General features: G+C 41.0%; 1 protein-coding gene across 16 annotated transcripts in view; it reads right to left on the bottom strand.

Annotated features, from left to right (window-relative positions):
- FRYL (FRY like transcription coactivator) overlaps nucleotides 1-25,823 on the bottom strand; it is a 429,780-nt gene that overhangs the window by 17,553 nt on the left and 386,404 nt on the right. For all 16 annotated transcript variants that reach the window (XM_043513888.1, XM_043513887.1, XM_043513879.1 and 13 more), the window contains 4 exons: nucleotides 19,045-19,298; nucleotides 12,484-12,691; nucleotides 6,818-6,967; nucleotides 5,406-5,504 (listed from right to left, as the gene is read on the bottom strand). In XM_043513888.1, the coding sequence (XP_043369823.1) occupies nucleotides 5,406-5,504; nucleotides 6,818-6,967; nucleotides 12,484-12,691; nucleotides 19,045-19,298 (711 nt within the window). The remainder of the gene's footprint in view (nucleotides 1-5,405; nucleotides 5,505-6,817; nucleotides 6,968-12,483; nucleotides 12,692-19,044; nucleotides 19,299-25,823) is intronic.

The following is a 25,823-nucleotide window of genomic DNA, read 5'->3' as shown; positions in this document are numbered from 1 at the left end:
GGATCATTTTGCTCTAGATCTTGGCGAAATGCTGGGGGGGGGAGGGAGGCTGAGGTTCTGAGGCCTATATAATGCCCACGGATCCCAGTATGCTCAGTTGGGTGGAAAGTCATTGGAGGCAGCACTCACAGTTGAGCCTACCAGCCTAGTACGTCAGCAGATGAGGGTCCTGGCTGAGGGGAGGAGTGGTGAGGGGTGCATGTCCCTGCCTCATCCTCTTCTTTCTCATTGCTGAAGATGGCTGAGCCAAAAGGGAGTAGCCACTAGGTTTGGTCCCGGTCTCGCTGGGGTACCGTCGGTACTGAATAGGAGCGTGCCAGACTTTGAAGTAATTATGAGGTTTGCCTGTTGCATAAATTGCTGTGGTACTGGGAGACTCGGTGCCAGGGACGTCAGAATGCTGTGGCATGGGAGCAGAGTAAGAGCTGTTGGTACTGATGGCTTACTGTATTGCGTAGGAACATCAGGTGGCGCCATTACACTACTCGGTGCCGAGGTTTTCTTCGGCTCTGTTGGTGCCGACCTGGGAGGTTTGGTTTTTGTGCGCCTACCTCCATGAGAGCTTGTCCACACCGGGTCCTTAGCTTCTCGGGAAGTCTTGGTACCGGACATTCCTGGTGCCTCGTAGTCTGATGCTTTTGGTGCCATTGGTACTGGGGCAAATTTTCCACTGGGAGATTGCTTTCTTTTGGGCAAATCTCACTGTGGGGAAGAATGAGACCGCGTTTTAGTCGCCTTTTTGGAAGCAGGCTCTTTACCAGCCATTTCTGAGGTAGCTCCCCTGTCAGATGCTGCTGCTGGTGACAGTGGCCAGGAGGCATTCTCGACTCAGGGTTGGAGGCTGGCCTGAGAAATTTCTCCATCTGTAGGTCCCGAGCCTTCCTTGTCCTAGCAGACAATTTTTTGCAGTGTCGACACTTCTGAGTAACGTGGGCCTCACCAAGGCAGCGAACACACTGTGCATGGCCATCTGCTACCAGTATCGAAAGTCTGCAAGTCAGGCAGCATTTAAAGCTGGGAGAGCCTGACATGCCTGAGAGGGTACTCGTTTTGAGAAAGAAGGAGAATAAGTCTATATTTGGGTCTCTGTTCTTGTTGTCGAAGCAGCAACCCACCTAGGAGGTGGGGGGGGACGACACTGAGGGGAACGGCTCACCAAAAAAATTTTTTGGAAAGATTTTAATTAAAATATAAATTAGAGGATAAATAATTAAATTAAAGTCTAATACGTCCAGGAAAACAGAAAACTGCTGAGGTATGTAAGATTAAGAGAGGCACTGCTGTCGCTCCGACTCAAGCCAAAGGCGGTATAGAAGGAACTGGGGAACAGTTGGCTGCACATGCTAAGTAACCACTCGGAGCGGTGTGAGACGGCTGCTGGGTGTGCATGGCAAGCCGGGGCACTGCTACTACAAAACTCTGATTACAAACATAAGGTGCCAAAACAGCTAACGTGGAACACCCACAGGGACACTCCTCGAAGAAGAAAGGTGGCTTACAAACCCCTTTGTCTCCCCCACTTCAGCTCTGCCGGGTGTGAGTTCCATGCAGCTACAGCTCACACTCCTATTTTTTACATGTGCAATTCAAAGTCTAAGGAGGTTAAGACAACATACAATGTCACATTCCATGCACTTTTTCAGGATAGAGTTTGTAAAAGAGGTTTACAGTTTGGCTCATAATTCTTGGGGTTGATTCTAGAGGCCAGTAGTTTAGTATACCACACAGATTGCTTTTATACAATTATTACCTATTAGAATATAGCCAACCAATTTACTTCAATCACTTCCTGTATGTCTCATTAGCTTTTGTTAGCCAATACATATACGTTAGGCATAGTATGCACCATGTTAAAAGGTATTATGTGCATGGTATTAATATAAAAAGTGTAGGGAAGTTATGTAAACGGAATGTAATATGCTTTTCCTACAATTCTGTTCACCCACATAATGTATCCCACAACACTTTGAAAACCTGAAGTCAGCTTTGGTATTAGAAAACAGGAAACTTGCCAAAGCAAAGATGCAAGAATACTTTGTACCACGTACGGTTAGGGGAAACTTTCATGGCTCATCAGTACTTGGAATGGAATATTCAGATGAGATATGGGAAAGTACAGGGAGGTATCTTTATGGACAAGTACCTGGAATGCTAGTAGCCAAACGAAAAATAAGGAAGGTACAGAACAACAAGCTAAAGAACTGGTATGAACTGGTGAACTGGATTTTAGTGATGTGTAAGGAGTTTTGTAACTTGTAAAATCATCCAATAAATACTGCTAGCTGAAATGCACATCTCTGAAGCATGCAATCTGTATATGGTGAACATGCTGTGAGAATTTGTATGTCTGTCTCCCTTTTGTCTTGTACTTCTTTGTTTGTAGACAATAAATTTGGCTAAGTTAGGTTAATTGGTCTTTTGAACATTTTAAAGAATGAACAGCAACTGCAGTCAAACAACTGGTTACACCTTTGGATCAATATTTTCTTGTGCCTTGTTTATTTAACTTCACTGTGCTTTCGCTCAACCCTTCTGAAGACTCCCAACTTTCCATTCCTTGTACAATACACAAACGGTTGTGAACAAAGAATGACCATTGAAGAAATGGAAAGAATGTGTCTTAAAACTGAAGAACAAGAACATTTGTTGGAGAAAATTAGCCACTATTTCTAAATTAAATTATATTATGCTAACTAAATCTGATAAAAGTTTTACCATCTTTTTCTTTTTTGATGCAAATTAAAAAAATAATAACCAAATCTGCCTTAGGCTCTCAGTTGTTTCAGAACAATTTCTTTGACCCAATGAAACCTTTGCCCTGCCCTAGTCACTCACAAATATTGCAGTAGAAGACAGGCGGAACACAGAAACAGTCCTTGTACAGTCTTTTGACAGCATCACTACAGAAAACATGTGTGCTCCACTGTGATGTATTGACAGAGGCCATCATTAACTTCCATACACCAGATTCCTTTATATAAACAAAACACAGACAACTCAAAGAGATTCTGCACTATCTTTATGCATAGAATAATCTATAACAAAAAATGAAAATATAGTTGAAAAGTTAAAGTGCATTTATGGTTAGAAAGGTGACTAAGATTGCTACTTTCTTATTCAACAATTAGAAAAAATCACACGTGTATAATGGGCAATTAACTCACTGAGAAACAATCCACATGGAGAGAATCTCACACTGCTATTTTGCATAGTCACTTTTCAGAGTATAAACACATACCTAGGTTCAAGTCCCTACTCTGCCTCTTTCAGTTCACTTTGTGCTGCATAAGCACTACAAGCAATGGGTGACCTTGGGCAAGTCACTTAGCCTCTCTGTGCCTCAGTTCCCCATCTGTAAAATGGGGAAAAATAGTATTTGCCTATTTCACAGGGATGTAAAAATATATAAATTACAGATAGTGTGGCACTCTGATACTGTGCTAATGGGGGCATCCCTAAGATTAGATGAGATTTAAACTTAATCAGAAATATAGTTAGTGCAAGACACTTATACTTGTGCTTCTCATAATCCAATCATTGTTTAGGATTTGTCAAGTTTTTAAAAAATGGAAGTAGTGTGATAATAGTAAGGATAACAAACTAATACTAACAAACAAACAGACCTTTTTTATTTGAGCCATCTACTAAACATAAAAAGTCAATTCTCTTGATTTTGGCTGCACCGGTAACTTTGAAAAGACTAAGATGAAATCATGTGTTTCATTTATGTTTTGATTTAGTCTCATCTCAAACTAGAAAAGTGTCGTGGCTGAGAATACAGTAGCCTTTCTAATAAACCTAATTGAAATTTCTGTCCCTAAGTGTGTATTTAAAAGGACAATGCCAACTAGAAAAATCACCTGTGTGAAAATTTAGGATTTATTATGGTGTGACTTTTAATATTGCTGTAACTGGAGGAGACTATGGTGAAAAAATGCCTCTTTTTTACAGTTGGTGTACTTTGTGCATTTGATAGAACTTTGGATATGATCCAAACTCCCACTGAACTCAGTGGCAGACTAATTAAAGTTAGATCAGATTCTCTTGAGTATAGTCAGTTTCACTGTTTCCTCTGTATAATCAATTTTTTCTCCAGCTAAAAAAGACCTTATTAACATCGGAAACAGGACAAGAAAAGTCCTTATTAAAAATATTAAAAAAAACTTTTTAATAAAATTCAGGAGACACAATTTAAAGGCTCTAATAAAAACTAGAGTTTTCAAAAATGTTTCTCCAAGAAGTTCAAACTGATGAAGTATGGAGATACTTTACCCAGGAAACTGGATGCCTCTTGAGATTCCTTCTAACAAAAGTGTGGCAGCATGTCTGAACCATTTGATAGGTGATTGCAAGTGTGATGTGTTTATGGTCATTACATACTTTGAGTGGTGCAAGATCAATGTTTACCACACAACCCAATGCCTACATGAATCTATTAGGGAAATATCAAAAGAGACCATTTATATTTTCAAAACAGAAGAGCCAGAAAGAGTGAATTCAGAGCCAATGTCCCAGGCTCACATCTTTAGATATACCAATGGACGCAAGCCCTTAGGGTTAGCCTGCATGGAACTGATTCAGCACATTTCCTGGTCAGCTTCTGATAGACTTCTATAGATCACCAGCAACATTTGCAAAATGTCCTCTCCCAATGGTACCCCTAGCGGTCAGTGACAACAATACCAGCACTACCGTTCCCAGAGACTGATCCGTTTTCTAGACAACTACTCCTATACAGGTGTGTACAAATTGCATCTCTTCCTGCGACTGCAGAGGTGAATCTGGTTCCGTATTTTCTTTTAGTCGGTAATCTGTTTGAATTTTCTGAAGTTAGTATCCTTCTAAAGTCAGTTTCATGACATTGGTTCATAAAAACAAGCACACATGCTTTGCTGAAAGTTCAATTTTTAAACCTACTGCCCTTTGCACAGAGGATAGGCATTAAATATACCTTCAGGGTCTAAACTATTTCATCATATTGTCTAAACGTCAACTTTTATTTTAAAACTCAGCATCACAGACCCTCTCTACCCCATAGTACTTATATAAAGGAGTAAAAAGCCTACGATGAGTTCAGCATTGATGCTAAAATTCTCTTTTACCTTTTGAACATCTAACAATTACCCATAAACACAGTAAAAAGTAATAGCGTGTAGGCAGGTGCAACAAGCATCAACTACCCATAGCACAAACAACTCTTTCAAACTGTACACAACAGAAAATGCTAGTAACAAAAGAAAGCAAGCTATTCCACCAGTATGCCACAGCAATTTCTTTTTTAACTTTAAGTCTACTATTTTGTTTGAGATACAAGCTTTTTAAAATCTCCTTGATAATCTTTTGAAATTCCAGTATTTTTTAAAATTCTGAAACAGGTATCAGCCTATGGAATAATGCAGACTCACCTGCTCTGCTGCCTCTCTTTTGGAATTATAGGTATCTAGATGTTCTTGAAGCTCTAGAACGCTGAACTTCAACATTTCTAGTAAGCCACAGGACATAAGCTAGAATATAAAAATATTTTTTTTCTACAAACAAATTAAACACTTAAATTGTTAGACCACATTTGGGATATCACATACAATTAGCTGTTCTGCACATCACATGCAAAACCTCTGTTTTTAGGTTTAAACAAACATTTGCAGCCACACCACCCCAAGCTGAGATCTAAGCAGATCTTGTAAGGTAAGCAAGGTTGTGCCTAGTTAGAACTTGGATGAGAGATCTCAAAGGAACTCCTAAGTGCTGCAGGAAATAATGCTTGTGATTCAACTTGTGGTACATTTCCGTCTAAGAGCTAAATCATGAGTTTGCAATCTCACCTACAGGGAAGGACAATGTGTTGTGCTGTCCCAGAGCAGCTTAGGAGGGAGACTGTGACATTGTGACTCCCTATGTCCCTACCAGTCTCCATGCTACTCAAGGAAGGGAATAAACTGTGCCGGGTCTACAGCTGTTGTAGCTTATACTATTTGGAGCACTGAGGTAACTATGCTGCTAGGTAAGTTGGTGTGTGTGGGGGGGTGAAATCATGGTCTGTCAACTCTCCTCCCTTTCCTGCCCACCTGTGCAAGGGACAAGTAGTGGCTCTGTGGAGTCTGCTTCCATCCTGCATGCAGCACAACAGTGCAAGGGAGTACGTGGGCTCCTTGTGCCCCTTGTACTTCCTTGTGCCAGTGTGCAGAACAGGCCACAATCTAGCCCCAAGTCAATATGGAACCAGGATGTTGTCAGAGGTACTGTTCTGCTGGAAATACTATGATTTGGATTTTCCTGTGTAGATAAGCCCTATGGCAGACTCAAAGTCAGTAAGGAAGGATAGCAGAATCCGACCAGGATACTGAATGCCTCCCCCGCACCATTTAGTTTGACAAATGAAACCTTGTAAAGAACAGTGAGTGAAATTAATTAATATCTACTATCTAAGTCAATCCACTGTTTGTCCTTACCATATAGAAGTTATTTGAGAGAAATAATTATATTTAACAATTTTTGTATAATTAGAAAGGGCTATATTTCACAACTGAACTTACAGCTATAAACTATTATTTTAATACTATTCTGTTTCATTTATACAAATTCATCTTTTTATATTTATATACAAGTACTATCTATGCTGCTGCAATTAGTGACAATGGGAGAGATTTTCAAAGGCACTATCATCAGTTGGCTGTCTGCCTGGAATTTTGAAAAAAATCCCTCAATATTATTTTGCAAAGATTGAACCATAAAACATTTTGTGCCCCTGCAGAAAGATTACTAAATACATAGATATTTTAATCTAACAGTGTATTGCTGACTGCACATGAGATTTTACCGTTTCAGCATCAATAAAGACTGTTGGGCATTCCGAACATATCATCATCACCTCCAGCGAACTTTTAAATTTTGTTCCAATACGCTGTAGACCTTCACCAAGAAAACTGATTGAATCGTTTGTTATAGTCCCAAACTTTCTTTGAATGGTCTAGAATAATAAAAAATAGAAAGAAATATTTACTTTGCATTACTTTTTTTTTCTTTTCTTTTTCCTGATAAAGGATAGCTTTTTTTCTATTATGACAAAGAATTTCTATGTAAACTACTGTCATTTATGACAACACACTTTTTTTTGTCACTATTAAATTATACACACACTCATAAAATATAGACTGTTTGCATAATAAAAGCAGAAAAACACTATAAGAAGGAAAGGAGTACTTGTGGCACCTTAGAGACTAACAAATTTATTAGAGCATAAGCTTTCGTGAGCTACAGCTCACTTCATCGGATGCATTTGGTGGAAAAAACAGAGGAGAGATTTATATACACACACACACAGAACATGAAACAATGGGTTTATCATACACACTATAAGGAGAGTGATCACTTAAGATAAGCCATCACCAGCAGCGGGGGGGGGGAAAGGAGGAAAACCTTTCATGGTGACAAGCAAGGTAGGCTAATTCCAGCAGTTAACAAGAATATCAGAGGAACAGTGGGGGGTGGGGTGGGAGGGAGAAATACCATGGGGAAATAGTTTTACTTTGTGTAATGACTCATCCATTCCCAGTCTCTATTCAAGCCTAAGTTAATTGTATCCAGTTTGCAAATTAATTCCAATTCAGCAGTCTCTCCTTGGAGTCTGTTTTTGAAGCTTTTTGTTGAAGTATAGCCACTCTTAGGTCTGTGATCGAGTGACCAGAGAGATTGAAGTGTTCTCCAACTGGTTTTTGAATGTTATAATTCTTGACGTCTGATTTGTGTCCATTCATTCTTTTACGTAGAGACTGTCCAGTTTGGCCAATGTACATGGCAGAGGGGCATTGCTGGCACATGATGGCATATATCACATTGGTAGATGCGCAGGTGAACGAGCCTCTGATAGTGTGGCTGATGTGATTAGGCCCTATGATGATATCCCCTGAATAGATATGTGGACAGAGTTGGCAATGGGCTTTGTTGCAAGGATAGGTTCCTGGGTTAGTGGTTCTGTTGTGTGGTGTGTGGTTGCTGGTGAGTATTTGCTTCAGATTGAGGGACTGTCTGTAAGCAAGGACTGGTCTGTCTCCCAAGATCTGTGAGAGTGATGGGTCGTCCTTCAGGATAGGTTTCAATCTGTTTCTTCACTTCAGCAATACAATACAATACCCACCTGCTGAAGTGAAGAAACAGATTGACAGAGCCAGAAGAGTACCCAGAAGTCACCTACTACAGGACAGGCCCAACAAAGAAAACAACAGAACGCCACTAGCCATCACCTTCAGCCCCCAACTAAAACCTCTCCAACGCATCATCAAGGATCTACAACCTATCCTGAAGGACGACCCATCGCTCTCACAGATCTTGGGAGACAGGCCAGTCCTTGCTTACAGATAGCCCCCCAATCTGAAGCAAATACTCACCAGCAACCACACACCACACAACAGAACCACTAACCCAGGAACCTATCCTTGCAACAAAGCCCGTTGCCAACTCTGTCCACATATCTATTCAGGGGATACCATCATAGGGCCTAATCACATCAGCCACACTATCAGAGGCTCATTCACCTGCACATCTACCAATGTGATATATGCCATCATGTGCCAGCAATGCCCCTCTGCCATGTACATTGGCCAAACTGGACAGTCTCTACGTAAAAGAATGAATGGACACAAATCAGACGTCAAGAATTATAACATTCAAAAACCAGTTGGAGAACACTTCAATCTCTCTGGTCACTCGATCACAGACCTAAGAGTGGCTATACTTCAACAAAAAAGCTTCAAAAACAGACTCCAAGGAGAGACTGCTGAATTGGAATTAATTTGCAAACTGGATACAATTAACTTAGGCTTGAATAGAGACTGGGAATGGATGAGTCATTACACAAAGTAAAACTATTTCCCCATGGTATTTCTCCCCCCCCACCCCACCCCTCACTGTTCCTCTGATATTCTTGTTAACTGCTGGAATTAGCCTACCTTGCTTGTCACCATGAAAGGTTTTCCTTCTTCCCCCCCCCCCGCTGCTGGTGATGGCTTATCTTAAGTGATCACTCTCCTTACAGTGTGTATGATAAACCCATTGTTTCATGTTCTCTTTGTGTGTGTATATAAATCTCTCCTCTGTTTTTTCCACCAAATGCATCCGATGAAGTGAGCTGTAGCTCACGAAAGCTTATGCTCTAATAAATTTGTTAGTCTCTAAGGTGCCACAAGTACTCCTTTTCTTTTTGCGAATACAGACTAACACGGCTGCTACTCTGAAAACTATAAGAAGGGAAATAGTTCCCAAAATTATGGTACTATATATTGCCTTGAGTCAGGGATGAATGCATTATTTAGGAGTAGTAAAGCTACAACTTAGATTGTAAGCTTTTTTGGTGCAGGGATTCTTTTTGTACAGTGCCTACTACAACAGGATCCTTGTCCATGACTGGAGCTGGTAGGTGCTACGATAATACAAATAAATAGGACCCTAGCAAATTCATGGTCCATTTTGGTCAATTTCACAGGCAGGGTTTTTTTTAAATTAGTCAATTTCACGTTTTCAGATAGTTACATCTGAAATTTCACAGTGTTGTAACTGTGTGGCTCCCGACCCAAAAGGCGGTCAGGGTGGAAGGGCTGCAAGGCTATTGTAGGGGGGCATGGGATTGCCACCCTTACTTCTGCTCTGCTGCTGGCAGGGGCACTACCATCAGAGTTAGGAAGCCAGAGAGGAAGGCTGCTGTCTGGGAGCCCAGCTCTAAAGCCAGCGGCAGCACAGAAGTGAGGGTGGTAGGGTACTGGGGGGGTGGGTGAGGGACAGGAGGCGACAGCTGGAGCTGCGGCTTCCCCACATGGGGGTGAGAGGGGGAGTGACTGCTGGAGCCACAGAGCTTCCTGCTGCTGCTGGGGGAGATCCCGGAAGTGGGCATGACCCACCCTAGGAGTGGCCCCTGCAGGGGAAGAGAAAGTCTTGTCCCTCCCAATTTCTGGTTGACTAGCAGCTGAAGCCCTGCGCAGGGTAGAAGACCCCATGAAATCTGGCACCTGGCTAGAGAAGATTAGATTTCAGTCCGTGACATGTTTTTCACAGCTGTGAATTTGGTAGGGTCCTACAAATAAATGATAAGTAGCGATTTATGCAGGTCATTGTCAACAAGTGCCAATTAAAAATTTATGCCTGCAAATACCATTATATATTTGACACAACATAGTTAGAAAATAATAATTCAAAAAGTTTTCTAAAGTATGTTTATTCATTTTTTTAAAATTAAGTATGTTTATAAGACTATGGTTCTGACCCAGTATGTTCCTATAAATTCTTTTTATAATACCTGAAAAATTACATACAAAAGATCTACATTCAAATAATGTTAGTAAGATTGCAAAGTCAAGCACTCTGTAGCTAGGAAATGCCAGGATTAAGGTTGTCTGTTCAACCTTCATTCTGCTACTTGCAGTTATGTGTTATGATCACAGCCCCCTATACTCTGAACCACAATGGACAAATTCTATACCAGGCACTCCTTAGTTCAGTAGCAGGAAACTCAATTCCATAGCAGTACTAATTAGTTCAATTTGTTGATTTTTCATAATATGCTGCTGAATTCTCTAAATTTTATGGAGCAATTTTATGGGTAACAGAGAACAGTTACTCCCAACATAGCTAGATGCTCAGGGACACTGTGAAAAGAGCACTCAGCTTTTCTGTCATTGCTACACCAAGTGGGGGTTAGGAGCTATGGTGCAGGAGTGGGGTATAGTCACAAAAAGCCCCTTACCTTCTTGTGGTATGCCTATGGCCCCCAATTGCCTTAATCCAGTCAACACAAGTAACAACATTACTTTAATATATTTGAATTATTTATGGTAGTGTCAGGCCTTGGAAAATTAATTAGAAAAATAAACTGTTTGGAAAAGGGTCAGAAACTAATTAGTCTTGCACATGTCAGAGCCTGGGTGAGATGGAAATCTCCCCATCGCCTGCAGCCTAATGACTTGGCTCTGCTTTGCTACATTCCCCCCAGGGCACACACCTTCACAGCTAGTCAAGGTTAGTCCTCATGAGCCAGGGAGAGCTGTTGCTCTGCTTTCTGGCTCCTCCTTTTATGAACAGCAGGGAAGGAGAAAGTCCTGCTTTCGTAATGCATTTCCCCTCCTGGTAAAAGCAGCAGAGAGAGAGGAAGCTAAAGCCAGGCCAAGGTGGAGCAGGGAGGACTAAAATGGCAGGCATCTGGCTGAAACAAAATTGCTGATTCTGTAGCCAAAGCGCGAAATTCCATAGCATATGACAAAATGACAAATTCAGCAGAGGATCAGAGTATATGGGATACTGATTGTGATACAGTCTTTAATTAAAAAAAATCACAAATTTTTTCCCTACTTGACTCCTGCCTCATTCAGTGCACAGGATGGATGGTGATCAGGGAATGAATGAGGGTTATGTAGTGAATGAACCTGTTGTTTGAACCATCCTTTCTTCATTTGTTGCAGAATTTGGAATAGTGAATAAGGCAGGGGACTGCAGCAAGAGAAATTATGGTTTCCTGGTCAAGGCAGTTGAATGCCACCCAGTAGGACTGTGTTGTATCATTACCTCTGTCACAGACTTCCTGGTGATGCAGAACAAATCACTTAAATCAACATTTTCACAAGGGGATACTAATAGTTTCTCTTCTTCTGGGCACCCAACTTCAGACAGCTGTGGTCTGATTTTCAGAGAAGCTGAGCACTTGTAATGACAGCTGAATTAACTGGGAGATGATGCTCAAGCCTCTGGCAGTAAGGCAGTATAGTCTGGAGGAATGAGCACAGAATTGGGGTCAGGAGGTCTTGAATTTTATTATTTGCTCTGCCACTCACTCACTGTGTGGCCTCGATCAAGTCACTTTGTCTTTCTATGTCAGTTTCACTGAGGTAATACTTATCAACCTCCTCACAGGATAGAGAAAGGTTTAATTAATTAATGCCTAATTTGCAGTGTTTAGAACATGTTAAGTGCTATAAAAATGCTAAGTACTCTGAAAAAATCAGGCCCTAACTGGGTTCCCAATCATTGAGGCAATCTAAATTAACAGAAATTTTTGAACTTAATCTCCTAATGTAATCAATTCCCTTTCTGTGAAAAACCTCCTTACCTCATGAGGTTTTGTGAAGACAAACTCATTAATATTTGTTAGGCTGGCATACTTTGGTGATGAGTGCCACAGAAAAGCTTATGAAGAAATCAATAATTCTGCAATCAGCAAAGGGTTTGGATGATGTTCAGTAAAAACAAAGAGTGTGTGGGATGGGACACACAAATGATGAGGATAAAAAGAAATACTGAACAGAGAGGTCTTATTTCCTGTACAATATCCATCCTCTGAATTGAATGAGGCAGGGTCCTGTGGAAAAAATACTTCATGATCATATAAAAACATTACTTTAATATATTTGAATTATTTATGGCAGTGTCAGGCCTTGGAAAATTAATTAGAAAAATAAACTGTTTGGAAAAGGGTCAGAAACTAATTAGTAATGAGTCACTGACCTGAAATAACCTGGAGAACACATGAAAAGTATAGACTGCACAAGATCCATCAGTGTCTGACAGCATCTGATTGACGTGGCAGCGCCAGGCCTCCTCTTCATCATCATATGCCACTGGTTGAAAAGCTGCCAATATGTCAGAAAGAAATGGTGAAGGTGGTGGGGAAGTCTGTACTTCTGGAAAACCATCCTGTTCTTCCTCATCTTGGCTGTAAATAAAGTAAATGATGTAAGCTTGTCAGTAAATACTATGAGAAAAAAAAAGAAACAGTTTTCACTAATTTAATTTATTTTGAAAATTTTAATTAGAACATGCAATACAACTGAGTCATTAAAATTAAAAATCTAGAGAATTCTGTTTTGTTTTGAACAAAATGAAATCTGCAATGAAACTATAAACAATGAAGCAGGAGAAGATTAAAAGGCTTTTGTAAGTAAGGCGTTTGCTGCTATAATATAAATGTTGATACATACAGCCCCGAATATCCAATAAGTCTAACAAAGCAAGCAGAGTAAACATATATTATGCTGTTTCTGTTTAACATTTTTAGCGATAGAACATTTAAGAAAGGGACATATTTTCTTGCCAAAAATAATATAATTGAATATTCCACTCCTTGGCTATCTGATCATCTGCAATGTAACAAAGCTCTAGCTTGTCTTGGGAGCAACCCAAAAGCTCTTGCTGCAGTATACCAATTTTAAAAATTATCTTAAGTAATATCATATGTGGATAGAAATAGACTGGAACAGGTCCACTTTTATGGACAATTTAACAAGCTTCTGTTCAAAGAGTGTCCTACAGATGGACTTTTCATCATGTATCAATGCTCTGATAATGCTGTTACTTATGAGACAGATTAATCAATGCTGATACTCAAAGTCACTATCAATTTTAAAAAACTTCTGTATTAGAAGAAATTATATTTTTACATAATTATTTTTCTTGATGCTTTATTACACAACAAGCTTACTATTTTATTTGCAGTTAGTGATGTTTATAAAAAACTTTATAAAATTAACATGATTTTTTCCCCCACAGTACCAGCCTCCCTTTCAGAGAGGCACTTAAAGCACATTTTAAATAAAACTTATCCATTTAACACAATAAGATGCCCACAAATTTACTTTCTTCTTGATGCTAACAATTTTAGTAGTAGATTGTAGCAGCTAAACCATGCTTGGTAGACCAAATTCCCCCTGCTTATTTTCCCAGTCCTTGACCAGAGAAAATCTTTTGAAAAACAATATTGTTTAGACTACTCATCACAGCAATCATTTACAACATGACACTGGAAAATAAGTTGGTTTTGTAATATTTGCATGTGTTCAGTTCAGTAGTGCAATGCCCATAAAAGCTACAAGTAAAGCAAGCTTTTGCGAGCAGGCTAGAGGCAGGCAGTTTCTCCCATAATCTACAAACAAAGTCTGCAGCATTTACCGCACACCTATTAGTCAGAGGACTAACCCTAAAAGGTTATCTTCATCACCGTTCAGGCTAGAACTAATTTTTTTAATGTAAACACATTACAAGAACAGGTGAATTCTAATCAGTACATGGGAAATCAAACTGCTACGGACTGGCATCAGCCTTTAATTTTTGCAAGGCATATTAAGGTGACCCAATATAAAAATCTACAATGCTCAGCTTCTCCTGTTCCTCTCTCTTTGTGGGTTATTCATCTTCAAACTCTGTCTGTGCTTTCTTGCTCTCCCTGAACTTCCAAAGCTTACCTTCTGTGGTCCCCAACCTTCCCCTGTCCCCATGCTGATGGTTTTGAGACAACTGAGGATTCTTATGTGACGCTGCTCCTCTAGGGCAGCTTTTTATGTGCTATGCATTGGTTCAGAAGTGCAAAGCAGACAGAGTTGGGCCCAGGACTGACCCAACAGTTCCATTTCCTGAACAGAGAAAAACTGTGAGGTTACTTGAAGTGGTTCTTCAAGATGTTTTGCACTTACAGGTATCTATGTACCCCAGCACAGGAGTTTGGAACATTTTCACTAGTCATGTCCAGCAGGGGTCACACATGTGGCTATATGTCCTCATGCCCCCGTTCCCAAGGGCTTAAGGGCATAGCGACCACACGGCACCTTTGTTGCTCAGGATCCACACTCCAAGTTGCAGGGACAGAGGGTGGTTATGGGATCCACATGTGCAGAACATCTCAAAGGACCACGGTTACTGCAAGTTAAGCAACTGTTCTTTCTTCTCTGAGTTAGTGCACTTGTGGATCCCACTTATGGTGATTAGCCAGAAGTCATCATTTGAGGAGGGTGAGGGGCATGAGTTATTTGAAAAGAAATTGCAAAAATGTCTTTCCAAAATGGACATCAGATATTGAAGCAATCATTAATGAATAATGTTCATAAACATATACACTAAACGCCAGGCAGCTGCTCTGCAGATTTTGGACACTGCTATTTGACTTAGGCATATTGTCCACATAGCTTGTGCTCTGGTAGAGTGAGTCCAAATATTTGAAGGAAGATTCTTTTTATTAATGTTGTAAGCAGTCATAATACCATCCAATACTCATTTTGAGAGTCTTTGTGACAAAATAACCTTCTCTTTGGATTTATTACCATAAGCAATGAAAAGTCTTGGAGTGCTACAAACAGATTTTACTTCTACCTAGGTAACATCATAATGATCTTCTGACATCTACAGGATGTAATTTAGGTTAAGCCAATGTGAATGAGGTTTCAGAAAAAAGTCTGGTAAGTGAATAAATTGATTGATATGAAAGTCTGACCATACTTTCAGATGTGGTCTCATAGTTACCCTCTCCATATGAAAAACTGTGTAGGGAGAATTTATCATTAAAACTTGCAATTCATTTATTTTACAAGTTAATATAAATGCCACCAAAATTGACAATAAATGAATTGGACAATTTGATAGAGGTTCAAAAGGAGGGTCCATAAGTGAAGAAAGTACTAGATTTAAATCCCATGTTGGAGTGATCTTTCTTGCAAGAGGAAAACACGAACACCTCTCATAAATCTGTACACTGATTGATGAGAGAAAACTGAACCTCCTTCTACTGGAGGATGGAATGTGGAAATAACTGCCAATGACCTGCAATTGAAACAGTAAACACTTCTGGGTGCTTTAAAAACAAATAATTGGAATAGAACACTGACATGGAACATAACCCTTAGATATTGCAGATAATGAAAATCATTTCCATTTTGCAGTATATGTAATCCTAGTAGATAATTTCCTGCCCTGAAGAACATTTTGTACCTCCAAAGAACACTGACTACTGAGGACATCCTGATATCATCCAAACTGTGAGACACAATGAAGCTGGGTTTGGGTGAAAGACTAGATTGTGATATCATGTCCTTCTGAACTGGAAGTGTGATAAATTAGTGATTTGACAAAGCAGTATGTTCAAGAACAAAGACTGATGAGGCCAAGCAAGATCCACCAATATAATCTGAGTTTTTTCTCACCTTACGTTCTGTAACACCCTTGGAATTAGCAGAAATGGAGGGAAAGCATACATTGAACTGTGTGACCAACAAATGGAGAAGGTGTCTGCCAGAGACCTGGGATACTGTCCTGCTTGAGAACAAAATATTGGACATTTACTCTTTTGATCTGAAGCGAATAAACCTATTTGGGGAAACCGCAACTCTTGGAAAAGCCAATCTAGTAAATGATTTTTTAATTCCCATTCATGGGATGAGGTCGCTTTCCTGCTTAGTGAGTCTGCCAGTCCATTACTCTCTCCCAGGAGATGAAGAGCTGTCAGACTGATACAATTCTGAATACACCATTCCCACAGTCTTACGGCTTGAGAACAAAGAAGGTCTGACCTTGCACCTCTTTGCCTGTTTATAGGCTTCTGTGAAACTGTCCATGAGACCTTGGATTAAAGAGTCATAGAAACATTTTGCAAGTTAGTCTCACTGCACTGAATTTTAGGATGTTTACATGCATTGTGGATTGTAAATGAGACCAAAAGCCAAGAGTTGAATGTGATCTATATGTGCTCCCCAATCCATCTGGGATATGTCTGTTATCAGAGCTTTGGATGCTATGGGAGAACTTCCATATAAAACTTTTTTTTTCCCACCAATTGCATCCGATGAAGTGAGCTGTAGCTCACGAAAGCTTATGCTCTAATAAATTTGTTGGTCTCTAAGGTGCCACAAGTACTCCTTTTCTTTTTGCGAATACAGACTAACACGGCTGCTACTCTGAAACCTGTCATTTTCATCACAGGAACCCTTGTTTCTTTCTAGGAAGGAGATCTGGCTAGTACCGAAATCGGGGAAAACTCCCAGGATTGGGGTGTTAGAGTTACGCTGAGATTTGGTGAGAACATAAGAGAACCTCTCAGAGATGAGAAATTGTTTGGAAGAGACACCTGTGCTGTTGCTGTCTCCCTCTGCACTGAAGAATCCTCAGAGGCTGGGACCAGTTCAAGTAGCAAGCAGGATTTAATTAATAATGATGGTTGTTATGGGGTGTACTTACAGCACACTGGTTCAACAGGGGTTAACCACACTCTGTAGGGCGAGGAAGCCACGCCCCCTCACCCCTGCTGGGCATGTTCCAGCTGGAACCAGAGTATAAAAAGTAGTAGCTAAGTTCAGTCTGAGCTGGCCACCGACAAGAGCAGATGTGTGTTACAGGTTCCTGCAGGGAGACTGCCAGAGCTCCAGGACCCAGAAGCCAGCTGGGCTGAGGCTCCAGTGGACCCCCAGCCGACTGTCACCAAAGGAGGAGAGACAGCAGAGGCCACGAAATTACCAGCTTTGGATGAAAGGGTAGGAAGTGCCATAGGGATCTGGACTGAGCTACCGGGTGAGCTAGACTGATTGTGGAAACACTGGTTCCCTAGGGCCGCACAGCAGGACTGCCCCATTGACCTTAACCATTGGGTCGCACTGCCATGTACTGAAGGGCAACTGCACTGACTCTGGCCACTGGGCTGCGCTGCCCTGGGGGCCAAAGCAGCTGTGGTGACACAGAAGGCTAGGCCACTTGGACTGCTAAATTTCTACTTTGATTCCCCCAAGACCTGATGCCCCACAATGGGGTACACTTGTGACAATGGTACCAACAAAGGCAGTGCGGAGTAAACAATGCTGAGTGTTGCGGTGTTGTGATGGATAGTGCTGATAAATCTGATGCCTTGGTGGGGTATAATAAACACACCTTTGCATTCCTGTGTCCTTGAGCCCTTGTTATGAAAGAAGATCTCTGTGCTGGCTCTTCATTATGATGCAACACTGAGGATTCTGGTCCCACTTTTTCCCGTCCCAGCAGAAAATGACTCCTTTGAGGAGCCCATCCTCTTACTTTGTCAACTTGGCATTTAAGATGTCAGTCCTTGGACAACAGGGATTCTTGACGACTATGATGGATTTTTTTTTTTTTAACTCTCTTTCAGTTTCTTTACTGCTCCTGTGCTCAATGTCACATCTCTAGGGACAGGAGCACTGGAAGGATGAGTTGGGAACAAGAAGTCTCTGTGCTCAGTCTCTACTTCGAGGCCAATATAATGCTCATGGATTTTTCCATAAGAAAAAAAAAATCCTTCTCTCCCCCCACACACAGAAAGGATGTGATTTGAAGCTGAGAGATCTAGGCTCTGACATAACTAACCCTGCTCCAATCTGCTTTCTCTCTCCCTCTTCTGCCAATGGCTAAATGAAACAGTAACAAATACACCTCCACCCTGATATAATGCGGTCCTCGGGAACCAAAAAATCTTACCGTCTTATAGGTGAGACTGCGTTATATCAGGATAGAGAGAGGAACCACTCCCTGCCCCAGCTCACCTCTACTCTGCCTCCGCCTCTTCCCCTGAGCGTGCCGCTGCCACTCCGTTTCTCCCTCCCTCCCTCCCAGCCTTGCCACGCCAATCAGTTGTTTGGCATGGGAAGCCTGGGAGGGAGGGGGGAGAAGCAGAGCGGAGGCGTGCTCGTAGGAGGCGGCAGAAGGGAGGTGAGCTGAGGCGGGGGAAGGGGTGCAACAAGTAAGGGGGGGTGCAGAAGAACTGCTTGAGGTAACAGAAATTCAGATATAATGAGGTAAAGCAGCCCTGCTCCCCGGAGCGCTGCTTTACCGTGTTATATTCGAATTCGCATTATATTGGACCACATTATATTGGGGTACAGGTGTACAACTAACTATAAACAAATGAATTATAAACTTCTACTCTACCAAGTAACAAAATCTACAAAAAGGACACAATTTTGTTCTGACTCACTGCCTAAAGTGGTTAGAAAGAACTGAGTGGAATTTGGGCATACAGGGTGCATGCACAACCCTTGCCAGACCCTACTAGTGAAAATGCTCCAAACTCCTGTTCTGGGGTACAGAGACACCCATAAGTGGGATCCACGTTGGGAGTAACTCGAAGAATGAATCAAACATTTATTTGATGTGCTTATTTTAAAAGTTTGTACTGTTAGAAGATTCCTGATAATAAGTATGAGAAATTCAACCAGAAAAAGGGTTGCTTTACTTGACTAATATGAAAGCCAGAATATACAAGTGATACATTATTTCTGTAGTTAAAATAAAGTGTACTCTTACCTAGATAACCCAGAGAAGTCAGCTTCTTCTTCTTCACATCTCTCATCTAGTTCTTTCAAAGCAAGGGTGACATCCTCTTCACATATAGATTCAGAATAGCTCTCAGGAGCTGGCAGTTCTGGCATTTCAGGAATTTCTTCCAACTCTAGAGGTTCCTGACAGATTAGAGATTCTTGTTGTTCTTGTAATACATATGATCCAGTGTCTTCACTAGCAATGCTAACCTGTTCATCCTTGACAGCTGAACTGCCATCCTGCAAAGCAAGTATATTTTTCATTACTCTCACAGAAGGGACAGATATATATCAACTTCTTTTAAGCTACAGGAGTCAATGCTTAAAAACAAAAGTATGTTTACATCACCCAGTTTTATTTTAAGTATTCAGATATCTGGATTCTTCATATACAGAATTATACACCTTTAGTTATGCTTCAGTCATAAAGAATCTTTCTTTTTAATGTTTTCCAACTTCTGGTTAGAATACTCCTCAATTTTTCTTTCTAAAATGCAATTTGTCATGTATAGCAAATGTAATTTTCCCACTAATGTCAACTAATGACGTTACAAGAAAGCCCTCTCATGAAAATGCGTGCAAATACTTTAAATATTTTTTCTAGACAAAACTAATATGATCAAAACCTTCAAAGCTTAACTTTTGAGTGAACAGATCAAAAATTATTGGCTCATGATTGCCTATAGCATCAAACTCCTACTTCCGGAACGACTATGAAAAAACTTTTCCCTTTCCATTCTCCTTCTTCACACAGTTCCCTATCACAAACAACTGGCAGAATGGAAGTAATCACCCTGGGAAACAGATTTTGCATAATTTGTCTTAATAAACTGGAGTTATTGTTAGAACTCTCATTTTTGACTCTGACCAATTAAAACTATATACTACATCATAGACTATCATGAGTAAATCATTCTGATATATAATGTTAGACTGTCCTGTACATTTTTCCATTGTAAAACACTACAACATTAAAATCACTATATTAAACAGATGATGGATTTTGGACTTATCTAATTTATGAATGAACCCAAACACCTGAAATATTTATTAGATTTTATTTCCACAATAAAAATCAACTTCCTTATAATTGTTGTTCTCAGAAGGCAATTTCCTATATAGATTAGCACTCTCATGGTGATGTTATGTCTCCTACACTGGGACACACAGGATTGCTCTCAAACTATTTCAGAGAATTTCTACCGTGTGTGCGTCTTTCTTTTCACTATAAACTAACTGAACACATATTAAAGACTGGACAATCCCTGAAGAGCAGTACATCATTTACTCTCCCATTGGTCCTGAAGCTATTAGACCTTGACAGTGATACGACAGGCTCTGAGTACCCAGTTCCTTATAACAACTGGCTAATGACATCACTCCTGAAGTACCTCTTTTAGACATTAAATGTGGGGTTCTGTCATATAAAACAGCCATTTTGTCCCACAGAACAGTTAATGCACATGGGCATGCCAGACATTTTTAAGACAGCTGTAGAAAAAACGATTTAGGTCTAAATAGTGGCCCATTTCTAACAGATTTTTTCAAAACAAGGTCAATGGATGAATCCAGATCTACAAAGAACATAATGGAGAGAGATCATTAATAAGGTAAGTATTCTCTAGATATTCTTCCAGATAAAAAAGGAACAGTCAAATGTGTGCAATTGTTCTTCTGAATATTGTTGTCTGTGTTAATATGTGTTAAATGTGTCTTCTCCACATGGCCAACATTGAAATTGTCTAGATTCCTTAATAGAGAAGTGCTTTCAGTTAAACTGTATATAGTAGAAGGGCATAAGGAACATCTGGGAAATGGCATAATTTTTCAGAAATCTTAATGAATCGGCAATGCCAGTAGTGATGCAGGCTGATGTTGTGTCCTTCCTTAAGAACATGCTTGATTGTTGGGTATTCATTTTCGTAAGGAAGATACCATTAGGAATCAAAATTCCCTGTCCTCACTACAAGACTGACATGCTTTTATTGGGAAATAACCTAATGTGCATGAGTGAAACAATAAGGTGCAGAACACACAGCTAGTCTTTCTGATCTAGAAAGAGAAAGAAAAATTGAATGCAATGAAATCTTGCAATTTTTATTGTATTGTATTTAACATTAATTTTTAAAAAACTGTTTTAGTTTTAAATCTGTGCCAGAGTCTGTGAGAGTCAGTTGTGTCTGAATTTTCCGTTACTAAATATATTCATAATTTGCCTGGAAACTTTGTTAGAAATCTTTTTCTCTGCTAATTTTAACCAGTGTATATTCATTAGGTCTCAAAAGTAGAAAAAAATCCTAGTGAGAGGCTTCCCTTAATCTAATGATGATCAAAGGGATGGAATGCAAGCCATATGAGCAAAGATTAAAGGAACTAGGTAAATTTAGTCTAGAAAAGAGGAGATTAATGGGGGGAGCACCCATGGGAAAAATGAGTAGGTGCTCTGCACCCACTGGCAGCCAAGCTCCTCGCCCCGTAAGCATGCCGCATCCCTGCTCCTATGCCTACCTCCCAGCGTTTCCTCCCGCCAAACAGCTGTTTGGCGGCACTTAGGACTTTCCAGGAGGGAGGGGGGAGCAGCAGGGATGCAGTGTGCTCAGGGAAGGAGGAGGAGGAGAAGGAGAAGAGGCAGGGCTGGGGCAGGCATTTGGCAAAGGGGTTGGAATAGAGACAGGGAGGGGACAGGGACTTTGGGGAAGGGGTTGGAATAGGGGCAGGGAAGGGGAAGAGAGGTAAACCATGAATTAACGGATCCTTGCAGCACAACTACATTTAGCATTTCTTCAGCAGTAATTTAACGGGGGATGTAAAGAATATAATTTGCACTGATGTCTTTGAACTACTCATTGGGGGAGGAGATTCTTGGGGCAGCGGTATGAAGGAGGTAAATGGACTCATTCTTGTGAATGATGTTAGTTACTTTAAATCTGTCTGTTCTGTGGAACAGGACCGGAGCTTTCTTCTTTATGTATGACTCAATAATTTTCTTCCCCCATATCAGTGAGTTTCCCTCATTTCTGTCTCTTCCCATTCTCCCAGTCACTTTCACTCTGCATTTTGATTACTCTTCCAGTCTTTTCAAATCTCATGGTCTGATTCTCAGGGCCATTTCCAACAAGGCCTCAAGTGAGAGAGAGATCCAATTTTAGACCTTAGGGCTAAACATGAACACTGTATACAGCTGGGCACATCATCGGCTGGTGTAAATTGCCAGAGTTCAGTGGAAGTCAGTGGAGCTATGGCAATTTACACCAGCTAAGGATCTGCCCCAGCATTTCTATTCTGTAGGGCTATTATAACATATCTAAGGTTTCAGTGATGTGGCTCTTGGGCCAATGTACTAGGCCTCATGTGGCCCTCATGGTGATTTGAGTATGAGATCCCGATGTAGAGCTTCACTGACTTTATTAGAGTTCTGTGCAGGTGCAAGGATCCATCTGAGCAGTCAGTTGCAGAATTTGAGCCTATGTCCTTAAATGGACACTGCAAACTCATGTAGATTTAAAGAACAAATTCAAAATGGCAGATCAGAATTTCTCACCCTTGCAAAACCTAGCATTTTATTTTATATAAATGAGACAAAATTAAATATTTTAATAATCCAAAGAGAAAGACACTTTGGATTCTAATTATTATTGTTGTGACTACTAACTTTTAAAATCCATAAATCTGTCCCTGGGAATAAAACAAACAAGAACGTGCAGCACAAGAAGATCAGCAAAACAGAACCTTTGCTAAAGGAAAAATGCTGTATTAAAGAGAAGTTACTTACCTTGCACAGTAACTGGACTTCTTCCAGATATGTGGTCCCTATGTGTATTCTATTGTGGGCACACATGTGCTCCATGTGCCTGAGACTGGAAGATTTTTGGTAACAGTGTCTGTTGGTCCACACATGTGCCCTTCCTCTCCTCACTCTCGAAACAGAGTACAAGAGGTGGTGTGGACCAACCATTTCCCCAGTTCCTTCTCTACTGCAAATTGTAAGAGAAAGATCTGAAGCAGAGGGGAAGTAAGGTGGGTAGTAAAATACAACAGGGACCACTCATCTTGAAGAATGCCAGTTACTATACAAGGTAAGTAACTTCTTTCTTTGAGTTCTGATCCCAATGTATTTTCCACACGGGTGACTGATAAGCAGTAGTCATTGAAGAGGAGGGTGGCAAGGACCTCTGCCATATCAATGACAGTTGTACTGCTGTATTGATAGATGCATCAGCGGCTGAAGCCTGCACTAGGACATAGAGTCTCATGAAGGTACAGATCGAACCCCACACATAGTTGCATTACAAATTTTGATGACAGGAATGCCATAAAGAGGGTAAGTTTACACTGCAATTAAAAACCCATGGTTGGCCCGTGCCAGCTGACTTGGGTTCACCAGGCTTGTGGCTCTTTTTACTGCAGTGTAGACTTCTGAGCTCTGGCTGGAGCCAGGGCTCTAGGACCCTGGGAGGTAGGAGGGTCCCAGAGCTCAGGATGCAACCTGAGCCCAGAAGTCTACACTCCAATTAAACAGCCCCTTAGCCTGAGCCTGTGTCCACTGGCACAGGCCATCCGTGGGTTTTTAATTACAGTGAAGACATACCCAAAGAGGCTACAGAAGTGGCCTGAGCTCCAATGGAGCGAGCGCTCACTCCCTGTGAGAGAAGAGCATTCAACAACCCATAACACAGGACAATGCATCCCAAAATTGACGTGAAAAGTCTTTGGGAAGAGATTGCTTCCCCTCTCTGTTCTGTGAATGATATACATAATCTAGGCAGTTTCCTAAAGGATTTTGTTCTTTGCAGGGAGAACACCATGGCCCAACAGATGTCCAATGAATGAAGTCTACTGTCTTCACTGGTGGCGTGTGGCTTTGGGGAAAAAGGTAGGTGGAGTGTCTGATGAAAACCCAAGACCAACTTGGTGGTAAATTAAGGATGTAGTCTGAGAGAAATGTTATCCTTATGGATTGTATACGGTGGGTCTACTATAAGGGCCCTCAGTTCACCTACTCTTCTGGCTGAGGTGACAGCTGCCTTAATGGCCACCTTCATATCAAGTAGACGAAAGAGCATGAAGCCATGAGTTTGAATGGCGCACTTGTTAACAACGAGAGGACCAAACTGAGATCTCATGTTGGGATAGGTTTGATCATGGGAGGAAAGGTTCTGACCAGATCCTTCAGAAAATATACTGTCACAGGATGGGTGAAGATTGAATGGTTATCAATCAGAGAATGACAGGGCTGATAGCTGTAAGTGGACACTTAGGGAACTAAGGGAAAGACTTGTTGTGTTTAAGGATAGGAAATATTTAAATATAGGAGGGACATTGGATTCCTTTGGAGTTATCTGGTGACACTGTAACCAGATTAAGAATTTTTTCCGCTTAGCTGCATAGCATTTCCTCATGGAGTCTTTCCTAATATTGTTAAAGATGGTCTAGCCTGTCTGTGAACATGACTTTCGGCTGCTCTGGAGCAGTAAACTGTGCATTCATTGTCTGTTCTGCTGTGACACAAACAGGTCCAAAGTTAGAGACCCCCTATTGATGGAATATATTCTGTACCATGGAATCATGCAATTCCCATTTGTGGTCTGGTGACAAATATCTGCCACAGCGTTGTGTATCCAAGGGAGATGTACTGCTGACAGGGTAATCTGGTGTTGAATACACCAGTTCCACAGATTGATTGTCTCCATGTAGAGGAAGATGGATCTCATTCTCTTGTTTGTTGACGTCGAAATCTGTTGTCATGTTATCTGACATCACTTGACTATGCATTGTCTGAACAAGTGGGAGAAACTGCTTGCAGGTTTCTTGAACTGCCTGCAGTTTTAATATGTCTATGGGAGCAGCAAAGTATCCACTGATTGTTCTGCTCATGGGGGCAAATGATACAGCTAGATTCTTGCTGGGATGCATCAAGGAAGACTATGCCAAGCTGGGGAAGATGCTTAAAGGAATGGAGGCTCAAGTGATCTTCAGTGGGATTCTACTGTTCTACTGTTCCTAGAAAAGGAGAATGAAGGCAAGACAAGATCATGATGCTCAACAGATGGCACAGGCATTGGAGGGCTTTGGGATGTTGGACCACTGGGAGACATTCATGGACAGAGGACTGTTCTCATGAGATGGACTCCACCTGAGTAGGGAGGAAAATAAGACTTCTGGGATGAAGGCTGGCAAAACTGGTTAAAAAAAACTTTAAATTACCGATTCAGGGAAGTCGGTTGGGGGAATGCTCATGTAGTTTCCACACCTGATACTAATTCTGAGTGGGAGAAAATTCAAGTAAAAAGAGGATACATCAATGAAGTAAGGAACAACAGAGGTAGGAGAATGGACAAGAGGAAATAAAGTACCAATGGCACTAACAGACCAGTTAGACATATATGCAGTGAAGTAACTGTACTTACAGATTACAGAGGAATCTGGGTGCAGTCAATCAGAAACAAATTAGATGTCTGTACACTAGTGCAAGGAACCTGGATAACAAAATGGAGGAACTAGAACTATTGGTTCAGGAAGTGGAACTAGATATTACAGGGCGTGACAGGGTCAGATCAGATGGCTACAGGAGAGTGCTGGAAGGCAGGTATATTAGCCCCAGGATAAGCAGGTCCCTTTTCCCTTGGTAACTGAACAGAGATTACTCTAGGTAAATTAGAACACCTGGGACCAATCAAGGGCCTGCCAGAACCTGTTAAAAGCCTCCCCTCCTGTCAGATATGCGCGCGATAGGAGTTGTAGGAGGAAAGCGTGCTACTGGGGAGC

This window comes from Dermochelys coriacea, chromosome 4, assembly GCF_009764565.3.
Source record: "Dermochelys coriacea isolate rDerCor1 chromosome 4, rDerCor1.pri.v4, whole genome shotgun sequence".
Lineage (NCBI taxonomy): Eukaryota > Metazoa > Chordata > Testudines > Dermochelyidae > Dermochelys > Dermochelys coriacea.
This window is presented reverse-complemented; position numbering and strand designations above follow the sequence as displayed.